General features: G+C 37.3%; 1 protein-coding gene across 1 annotated transcript; it reads left to right on the forward strand.

Annotated features, from left to right (window-relative positions):
• Window positions 1-2339: 2339 nt before the first annotated feature.
• LOC113381416 lies at window positions 2340-3907 on the forward strand. The gene is made up of 2 exons (XM_026620341.1): window positions 2340-3141; window positions 3261-3907. The coding sequence occupies exons 1-2, from the start codon at window positions 2340-2342 to the stop codon at window positions 3905-3907; spliced, it is 1449 nt and encodes a 482-aa protein (XP_026476126.1).
• The last annotated feature ends 7633 nt before the right edge of the window (window positions 3908-11540 follow it).

Here is an 11540-nt window from a genome sequence, read left to right on the forward strand (position 1 = left end):
AATGAAAGTTATAATTCTACTCTCTGGCGCCTCTGTCCAAAACATCTCAACTCTGGACGGAAGATCGTAGAGATTAGTGCTTTTATATCTGCAGGATTGTTCAATGATGGGTTAAATTTTATCTTACAACTTATGAACTCACTGCAAATTGTTATTGGCCGTCAATCCATGTCATATAAAGAGAAAATCGATGAGCGAGAGTGAATCAAGAAAATCGCAGCAGCTCTTTGACCACCAAACAAGCTCGTCAAGCATGTCTGCAGGAACTTGCAAAGAAAAACGAGTTCCTTGAACGTACCGAAGGACTTCTATATGGCCCTGAAATCGCTGATTAATCGGTAAGCCACTTTAATCATACAGTTTCTATGTGTCAAAACTTTAAACGCATTTTTCTCAAAACAACATTTTTGAAATTTGCGGGTGGGATAACTCAAAAAGTTCTCAACCGATTCCAATGAAATTTTGCACACATCTGCTTTACAGTAATAGCTTCTAGTTAAGCCTCAAACATTCCAATAAAATTTTCAAAAATTAACCCTTTTATCAAAAGAAACATTGAAAAAAAGGTGAAAAATCAAACTTTTTTTTTCTGAGGTGTGCCAATTTACGATTTTGTGACTTTTTTTTGGGCTCAACTAGAAGATATATGTTTTATGAACACGTACAAACTAATTTTTTTGATTTCAGATCACCGTACGAAAAGTGAGAACGCCCGCAAATTGATGGCTTTTTCCGAGAGGGTCTTGGCAGATTTATTTTTACGGCAGCCATTTAAAAAAAATTAAAAAACAAATTTTTTTGGGTATTTTAATATATGATAAATAACCCTAAAAAAGTTCCAAAAGATTCAGTCATTCCTTGCCAGTTTAAAAAGTCCTCAAAAAACGGTAAAAATTAAGGCGATTACATGTATCCAATTTTACCAAATTTTATACAAATTTATGGAAATTTACAAACTTATAGAAATTATAAATTACAAAATTTATCCCTATTTTGATAAAAAAAACCTTATATTTTGGGTTTCAAGACCATTGTGTCCCAAGATTTTTTAAATTATTTTGTATTATATATTTATTTTGTACTAATACGGTTCTTAGCCGTATAGGGTTTTGATGTATAACATTGGGAACACCAGTGATCTACTAGAATAAAAGTTAATAGAAGATCATCATATTGCATTTTCGTGTTTTTTTTTTTTTGAACTCAGCTTTTAGCGGTCAGGTTATTAGATCTTGAAAGAAACTGATTCCAGGCTGTGAGCGAATAAATCATTTAGATTAAAACAGCATCTAGAACATCATATAGCTATTATTTTTAAACGTTTTTGATACAAAAACTATTATATGAGGGCCGTGACAAAGCCTGTCACCGAATATAAACTAAAATGTGTTGTTCTACCACATACGACTGAATGATGAGTGATATGCTTATTTGATAAATTAAAATTGCTTTCAGTATTAATGTAATATAGTTCTTATAGTAAATAATGTAAATAAATATAAAGTTTTTACAGAATCTTCGATATTTTCATTACTAAAGGCGGCTTTACACTGTAGAGAAAAATCTAGGTAGAGTGTAGACTCTCTAGCTAGAGCGCTCCACCGTTGTCTGTACACTGTAAAGTGTTTTCCTGTTCCGAGAGCACTTTCGTACTCTAGGAGAGGAGTAGGTGAGAGGTGCTAGAGCAACTCTACCTAGACACTCTAAAAATCTATGTACACTTGTGGCTAAATATTTTAATATATATTAATCTAAGACTTTACAACTAGACTTCGTTTTTCAGTCTAGTTCTTGTGAGACAATTGACAACTTTTGTCGTTTTGTATCTTTGATAATAAAGTTATTATGATAAGTTCCCGGCAAAAACAAGGTTTAGCTGCATTGGTGGTATATTGTTTAATTAAAAGAAGAAATAAGAAAGTAAAAAAAATGTGGGTGTGGCGACCAGATGGCGCACCCAATATATCTTGAACCTAAATACCACAGGATGGCGCCTGTAATATACGCGCAAGAGCGAGACGCACAACTGGCCAGTGAACTAGTGGGAATTGCTGGTCAGAGTATAAAACGGACCTACCTACGATAATCGATCTCTTTACCGCATTCGCCGCAGTCGGGAACGGACCAGCCTCTAGGACCCGGAAGAAGATTAAATCCAGGTTCAAGACTAAGCAACAACACTGATCATATATACTACTGTATTTATGCAATTGTATGTATACAATAAATATTATATTATATTATTGAGTTATTTTAGAAGAAATAATATATAGTGGAAATACCCACATAATTGGTGACCCCGACGAGTGGACAACCGCATATAAAAAAAAACTTCAAGCATGGATTCAGAAGGTACTCCTTCGAAGTGTTTACAAGAGTCTCCTTCAAAGCAAATTTCTCAACTCGACTTAGTGAATCGAGTATCGGTGAAAATTCCACCATTTTGGGAGAACAGCCCGGATCTCTGGTTTTCACAAATTGAAGCACAGTTTGACATCGCAACAATAACCAATGAGAACACAAGATTCTCATATGTAATCGCAAACCTCGAGGAGAAACAGGCTCGAGAAGTAGAAGATGTCATTAAACAACCGCCGACAGAAAACCCCTACTCCTACTTGAAGAAAGTACTTATAAGCAGACTATGTGCTTCGGAAGAAACCAGAATCAAACAAATCCTCTCTGAAGAAGAGTTAGGAGATCGCCGTCCATCGCAGTTTCTTCGACATTTACGTTCCCTTGCTGGCCACACGACAATCGGTGAAAGCATGTTCAGATCACTATGGATGCAAAGGCTTCCTGCGTACATACGCGCCATACTGCAAACACAATGCGACCTGCCTCTAGATAAACTAGCAGCTACGGCAGATAAAATTTTAGAGGTACAGCCGTTAATCCACCACGTAGATTCAACCAAGCAAGTGCACTATAATAAACCTTCTGAGCAACGCCAGAGTGATCAACTGGAAGAATTAACCAAGCAAGTACGCGACTTACAGAAACAAATTCGATATTTAAATCAAAAAGGAAGATCAAGATCAAAAAGTAGAGAACGGGTGGAATACACAAAATGTTGGTACCATAATCAATTCGGCAGAAAAGCAAGAAAATGTCAGGCACCCTGCTCCTGGAATATGTACCGTAAAACATCCAATACAAAAAACGAGGAAAAAGATCAGTAAAGGCGACGGCTGATCACAAAACTCCTAAAAGTCGCCTATTTGTTTTTGACAAAAATAATAATATTAAATTTCTAATAGATACAGGTTCAGATGTTTCCTGCTATCCTCGGAGGTCCATCCGCAGGTGTATCAAGACAAATTACGAGTTGCAAGCAGCCAATGGTACACGGATTAAAACATACGGTCAAAAACACCTACGCCTTAACCTCGGGCTAAGAAGAGAATTCAGCTGGAAATTTATTGTAGCAGACGTGGATTCACCAATCATAGGCTCCGACTTCTTAGCTTTCTTCGGACTACTGCCAGATTGCCGAAACAAAAGGATCGTCGACGGAACCACAGGTTTGTGTACAATTGGAGTGACTCTCAAGACACCCCAACAAAGCATAAAAACTCTCAAAAATAAAAGGTCAGTAATACATAACATATTGGAAGAGTTTCCAAATTTAACCAAACCGTCTGGAACACCACGCAAAATAAAGCACAAAACAACACATTCAATAATCACAACACCAGGCCCACCAGTGTCCTGCCGTCCACGACGTCTTGCGCCTGATCGTTACAAGATCGCAAAGGCCGAATTCGAAGTAATGCTCCACGAAGGAACAGCCCGGCGTTCAAAGAGTTCACGGTCTTCGCCCTTACACATAGTCGAAAAGAAGGATGGAGGATGGCAGCCTTGTGGCGACTACCGTGCACTCAACGCACGAACTGTACCAGACTAGTATCCAATTCGTCACATCCACGACTTCTCCACCAATCTACAAGGATGCACAATCTTTTCAGTGATAGACTTGGTCAAAGCGTATACCCAAATACCGGTCGAAGAACGAGATATTCCAAAAACAGCAATATCTACACCCTTTGGTTTATACGAATTTCCATTCATGTCCTTCGGTTTGAGGAATGCTGGACAAACTTTTCAACGTTTCATTGACGAGTTATTGACCGGATTAGATTTTTGTTTCGCTTATATTGACGACATTTTAGTTTTTTCAAACAATGAACAAGAACATCGCAAGCATTTACGTGTAATATTCGAACGCCTAGCCAGTAATGGAATATTAATTAATGAAACAAAAAGCACTTTTTCTGCTCCGCAAGTCTATTTTCTAGGTTACGAAATTTCTGCAGCAGGCACCAAACCACCATCTGGACGTATAGAAGATTTAAAGAATTTTCCTCGCCCAGAAAACGCAAAATCACTTCGACGATTTTTGGGAATGATGAATTTCTATCGTCGTTTCATTCCAAATGCAGCATCACATCAAACAGCACTCCACGATGCATTAGCAGGTATAAGAGGCAATCAAACAATCACGTGGACTCCGGAGCTAGACCAGGCATTTCAATGCTGCAAAGAAAGTTTGAGTCAAATTACATTGCTACATCACCCAATTCACGGCGCTTTATTGGGACTTTTTACAGATGCCTCTCAAACAGCTGTAGGAGCCTGCCTTCAACAACTGGTGAACAACAAGTGGCAACCACTAGCATTTTTCTCACGCAAAATGAATTCGCGACAGAGCTCATGGCCAGCTTATTACCGTGAGTTATTAGCAGTCTATTTGGCTGTACAACACTTTAACTTTAGACAATTTTTGGAAGCTCACCACTGCACAATATTTACCGACCATAAACCGTTAACATTTGCATTTCAACAGCGTCGCGAGAAACTACCACCGGTCCAACTAAATCAACTAAATTTTATTTCTCAATTTACGACAGATTTTAGGCATATTCCAGGTCATGAAAACATCACTGCCGACACATTGTCTCGTATCAATCAGGTATCAACAACAGAAGAAATCAACCACGAGATCATTGCAGAATATCAGCGTGATGATCCAGAACTAAAACAACTAATCGCTGGCAATAGCGCACTTCGCCTTCAACAAGTGCCTATCCCCGGTTCCGAGATCAAAATTTACTGCAACATAACAAGATCGAGTCAGCGCCCATATGTACCTGGTCCACTACGGCAACGAGTTTTCGAACTTTTACATCAGTTGAGCCATCCTGGTATCAGAGCAACGGCGAAGTTGGTTAGTTCCCGTTATGTTTGGCCGTCTATTCAAAGGATTGCCGCACTTGGGCACGTAGCTGTCAACAATGTCAACGTGCTAAGATATCCCGTCACGTACACTCGCCTCATGGATCAATCCCATTACCGACAAACGATAAAACTTATAGAACCAGATCAGGACGTAAGGTTCGTTTCCAGTTGCCATGACCTCCGGTCTCCGCAGGGGGCTGATGTGGCGACCAGATGGCGCACCCAATATATCTTGAACCTAAATACCACAGGATGGCGCCTGTAATATACGCGCAAGAGCGAGACGCACAACTGGCCAGTGAACTAGTGGGGATTGCTGGTCAGAGTATAAAACGGACCTACCTACGATAATCGATCTCTTTACCGCATTCGCCGCAGTTGGGAACGGACCAGCCTCTAGGACCCGGAAGAAGATTAAATCCAGGTTCAAGACTAAGCAACAACACTGGTCATATATACTACTGTATTTATGCAATTGTATGTATACAATAAATATTATATTATATTATTGAGTTGTTTTAGAAGAAATAATATATAGTGGAAATACCCACATGGGCTAGGAAATGGATTGCCAAAAGAGAAGAAGAGGGAGTTCATGCAAAGTTGTTAAAAGAACTCAAGTACCAAGACGTAACTTCTTATGAAAATTTTATAAGAATGACCCATAAAGATTTTCAGAATTTGCTGGAACGAATTGCTCCAAGAATTGGAAGACAAGATACTCATCTAAGAAAATCAATATCACCGCCTGAGCGGTTAACACTGACTGAGATTTCTTGCTACCGGTAAGTGGTATAAAACAATTATTTAAAATAATTCAAAAACATTTTTTGTACTATTTATTTATAAAAATTGTACCACTATTTATTGTAAATAAATTATATTATAGGTGACAGTTATCAGTCATTAAGCTATTTGTTCGGATTCCGCCAACAACTATTTCTCGTATTGTTCCGGAGGTGTGTGATGCTCTGTACTTGGAATTGAAAAATGATTATTTGAAGGTATGACAAAATGTTCAATGTTGTCATAATATTGCGTTACAGTAGTCTCGTTTTGCGTTGGAGAAATCATTTGGTATACTACTGGAGTGCTGGATGAACCGGAGTACTCACTCAAATTACTTGGAGAGAGCATAGAGTGGGTACTGGGAGGGGATACTTCTCGCATGTCGCCTTCCTCATTTGCGTCTAAAATAGCTCTCCGAATCTTGCGTTTTAATTTTTTTCGGATATCTTCAAAGCGTATTCCTCTCAACTCTGCAGTAACAAACCCTCCAAATACGTCCAATTGATCTTTCGGAGTTCGTAAACAAGTTAAAGCTTCATTCAGCAACTCATCATCCTTTTTAACTGAATCGGGTGCCCGTTTTGTTTTATATGAGGTTTTGTAACAGAAGTCTGCCCAGGCCCTCCTGAACCTGAAGGATGATTGTCTACTTCCTGCGGCGTCTGTGCGTAATCTGAATTATCTTTTATTTCCTTATTATGGTCCTAAAAAAAATTAAAATAATAAATGAAAATTAAATGTTTTGTTCTTTTTTACAGATTCCTTGTACATCAGAGGAGTGGGAAAATGAAGCACAGCGATTTGATGTCACCTGGAACTTCCCAAATTGCAAGGAGCTATTGATGGAAAACATGTGGTTATGTTTGATGTAATGAAGGCACCAGAAGATTCAGGAAGTCTATATTATAATTACAAGGAGACACATAGTATTGTATTAATGGCTCTAGTTAATGCTGATTATAAATTTTTGTATATAGATGTAGGTTGTAATGGGAGAGTGTCAGACGGGGGCGAATGGGCGTATATGCGAATTGTTCACTATCGGCATGTTTAGAAAACAACTCTTTGAATATACCAGAAGCAAAGCCATTACGTGGCCAGTCAATTCCGGTGCCATATGTCATCGTTGCCGATGACGCTTTTCCATTAAAAATTTACAGAATGAAACCATTCCCTTGTAGAGACCAACCTATTGAAAATCGTGTTTTTAGTTATAGACTTTCTCGAGCACGTCGCGTAGTAGAAAATGCAGCATTTGGTTTGCTTTCTATGCGTTTTCGATTTCTTAGAAAGCCAGTCGAACTATGTCCTCAAAAAGTATTAAAGCTTGTTCAAGATGCTTGTGTGTTACATAATTATTTAATTGAAAAAAGTCGACCATATATGTTCCTGAAGGTACTTTTGACATGAAAGAAAATGGCAGGCTTATTCAAGGTTGTTGGCAAGATGACCCACTTTCACAAATTTCATTTTATCCATTGCAACAAACAGGCGCTGTGTACACTGAGTATCATTTGTCTAGCGAGATTGTCTACGAAGAGCGTAGAGTGACTCTCGCTAGAGTGCTCTAGTAGCTGTGTACACTATGCGACTCTACATAGAGCGCTCTATTAGTGCTCTAGCTAGAGCGACTCTAGCCAAAAACTCTACAGTGTATCGGCACCTTAAAACTTTATTAATTCCTTGAAACTTCTCGTCAAAGCAAAAAATTTGCAGACCCTTAGAAAAGCTGCCGAATATCTTACTCTTTCAACTCTAAAACCAATGTTTTGCCTAATATTAACGCGCAATCTAATGGAGTCATTCATGCATTCCGTCTCCGACCTTTGAAGAGTTCAGACGTCTCTTAAATATATTATTTAAATTGATTTTCATTTAAATATTATTTAATTAATTTTTTATTATAATTTCAAAATAAGCTAGTTTATTACCTCCAAAAAATAAAATATACCTGGTGCAATTAATTCCATTATGTTGTGAACTCTCTTGAACCGGAGATTTCTATTACCTGCTAATATCAAGTTTTACCTGCGCCATATCTAGTCAAGATGGTCAATATGAAGCCAAATGGCAATGTAATAATTCGCAGAATGCGGAGCTCGGTGAGAAAGACAGAATTATTGCCAGGTTAACAAAGAAAGTTGGCAATAGCCAATTCCAAGTTGCATTGCAGGAATTCAAAGATGCAGTTGGATTAAAAATATCACCCTCAGCAGTTAAAAGTACAGGTAAACCGGCCAAAGCGTCTTCCGCACTTTCTTTTTCCATCACTCCTCAAACTATTGATTTTGTATGACAGACACGTCGGATCTTGGTCCAAGTTCTTAAGAGGATTGTTTGGTATCAAATTTAGATTGTTTGGAATGGTCAAACCCGGTGCTGGGTCTTTAGCGTGGATTCTGGTATCTCGAATCTTGTTGTGAATTTTGGTGCTCGTAGTCATGTTGTTGTTTTGGGCTGAGACAAATGACACTAAATCTAATTATGCTATTCGAAATACATTAGAGATAGCCCATTATTCCTGAGGCAGAAACAAATATTTGTATTGTTATAATTCCTTGCCAATATCATGCTCTGAATTCCAAAATTTTCAACAACAATCGTTGCATTTTCCGTGACCGTGGTAAATTCAATATCAATAGATACATTAACAGAACTGATCAGCACGGTCTTCATTTTATTTCCAGTGCCAAACAGAAGCTTTGTCGTATTCTCGCAAGGTTTATGCTACCTCTGATAAATTCCAAACAACTTCCGATCCTTTCCCGCTTAATGCTGGTGACTTAAATTTCTTTATTCTCTGTCAGAACATTCAGAATCTAGCTAACAAATTAAACAAACTTGACATAGTTTTGACTCAATATAAACTACATTTTTTATGCTTAACTGAACATTGGCTAACTGACTCTAAACTTAAATTAATTAAGTTAAAGGGTTATAATTCATAATCCTCTGCCCGGAATGTCTTCAAGCATGGCAAAAGGACCCTAAGGTTGTTTGGAGATGAATATAGGTAATATTGTTGTGAGTGCACCCGTGGACTATTTTACATAGCCTATTAGGAGCTTCATCGCATCAGTCCACTCCATTATGTGGAGCCATGAAGAAAATCGACATATATCTCGCTGATTATAGCTTGCCTATGAAGGTATTTTAAATTGTCCGATGAAATGATAGAGAAAACAACAAGCCTATCCAAGATTGGCAATTTTATTTCAAACTCAATGTATTATTGTAGTTTCGTGTAATAAGTTTTTTTTTCTAAAGCAGTCATGATAATAACAGATAGAAGAACAAGGCTATAAAATACAAAAGTAAAAAAATGTTCTTAAATATGAATTTAGATCAATGTCGTTTTGATACAGTTTAACAATTTTGAAATTATGATTTTTTTATACAACATATTATACAATTTAATTCATATTTATTCATAATGTTGAGGATTTTCTTTCTCTTAAATGATTGTATTTATTTTATTAGTAACTAGCTGACCCGACAGACTTTGTCCTGTCAAAAAAATCTACCAAATCGGTTCTGATTGCTCTGTTGATCTTTTAAGGTTCTGTCTAAAGCATCAAAAGATTTTTTATGTGTCATCGTGCATTCATCCCAAACGATCAATTGAGAGTTCTTCGAAAAGTTGCAAGTTGGAGTTTCATTGCTTTGCATACTTAATGGCAATTTTAGTGCTGAATGGGCTGTTCGACCAGCTTCGAGTAAAGATGCTGCGATTCCCGATGAAGCGAGGGCAAGTGCAATTTTGTTTTGTGAGCGAATTGTTGCTAATATTAAAAAAATCAAAAAAGTTTTTCCTGTACCAACAGGCGCTTCTAAGAAGTAAATCCCCCCAGTTCCATCATTTGTTACTTTCATAAGAATATCAAATACATACCTCTGTTGTTCATTCAACAGTGGAAGATTTGTTTCGATTAATTCTTTCAAATTATTGAGATCATACAGTTTTTCTCGATACAACTCTTGATAAAAAGCATCATGCATTGGGCGATTGGGCGATTGGGCGCGGCCAGGCCTATGTGAATTAATACTTTGTTTGACATCATCAAGCACATGTCTTCAATTGAAATCAATACTTCCTTGTAAATTTCTTTACTGATATTTATTGCATATATGTATTTCCCATTCTATTCCGTATTTGACACAAATATCATCACACATATAATCTTTGTACTTTGTCCACAAATCAATCGGGTTTGATGGAAAGCATGTGGATATGATTATAGAAAACAATGTTCGTATTTGATGAGCGTGTGAAGATATTACAGCATCGCTGAGAGTTTGATCCCAATCAGCGTCATTTTCTAGCAATTGTAAACGTTGACGGGCTTCTCTGTAGGATCCACACAATTCACTATCAACAGTTCGTAAATGTTGGAATGATGTTGGGCCACGTACATTGACTAATAGCAGTCGTAAATAAAAACATTCACCATGGCTTGGAAGTAATGAATAAATTCGATCAATCGCATCGGTGGAATATGCATCTGTGTATCCTGGTACTGGTTTTCCTTGTTTCCGTCGTATAAATCTTCTTGATTCCAAGTATAATATTTTCGCATTTCAGAATATATCAGTGTTTGTGCAAAATTATCGTTTTTACATGTCACAGTAGATGGTAGCTGAGCAGCTCTTTGACCTGCGTTCACTGCTGTAAAGTACACCCTTTGCCCATTTTCTAAATGCACAGCTAAGTGAATAACAGAAGGGTGTCTTTCATGAATTGAAAAAGAAAATATTCGCCAAATTGCTTCATTACTACCAACATTGCGGCCCATTTGGTATTGAGTAGTTTTTATGTTCATTTCGGTCGTCATGTTCTTGTGCAGTACGATTAGATCGGTAATTAGCTTGGTTTGTAGCATTTCGTGATCTACTTAAATTGCCTCGTCTTATAGGAGGCAATATTAAAATATTGTGTCACATGCAATAACTTTTTATTCATAGGTAGATAACAAAACACTACAAACAAAACAAAAGCACTCAGTAGAGTATAACAGAAAATGCAAGAAAATACCACCGGCAAGGGCGGCAAATGGACATTGACATTGATTTTTTTAATCTTATATGACTTGAAGTCAAATTCTTTAACGCCATACCAATTTTTTCGTCTGCCGAAAGTGAAACAAAAGAAATAATGTCGAGAAGCCGACTACGATTATTCGTATTAGTTAGAAAAGGGCTGTTTTTAGGGTTTTCCCGACAATTATTCGAATTTTTCTCGCCGTAAGAACCATCCTTGGACATCAACAAACATTTTAAAAAAAGAATTGGCCAAATTGGTCCAGGCGCTGTTGAGTTATGCGCTTACCAACACATTTTGCGATCCATTTTTATATATAAGATTTCAATATGCCGAGTGAAAAAAAGAAAAAACTGTAACATCACTGATTTTTTCAAAAAGAAACCAAAAACTAGCAGCAAAGGTGACTCACTGACCGAGGAAAATGCAACATTAAGTATCCAACACCAACTTCAACATTGATCAACTGGAATCT

Source organism: Ctenocephalides felis, unplaced genomic scaffold, assembly GCF_003426905.1.
Source record: "Ctenocephalides felis isolate EL2017-DRISC unplaced genomic scaffold, ASM342690v1 CF-g0.4_SCAFFOLD_02884, whole genome shotgun sequence".
In the NCBI taxonomy this organism is placed as follows: domain Eukaryota; kingdom Metazoa; phylum Arthropoda; class Insecta; order Siphonaptera; family Pulicidae; genus Ctenocephalides; species Ctenocephalides felis.

Coding starts and splice junctions, on each gene's coding strand:
- LOC113381416 (XM_026620341.1), top strand. CDS start 2,340: ATGGATTCAGAAGGTACTCCTTCGAAGTGTTTACAAGAGTCTCCTTCA. Junction 3,142..3,260: donor CTGCTCCTGGAATATGTACC/GTAAAACATCCA, acceptor AATTTCTAATAG/ATACAGGTTCAGATGTTTCC.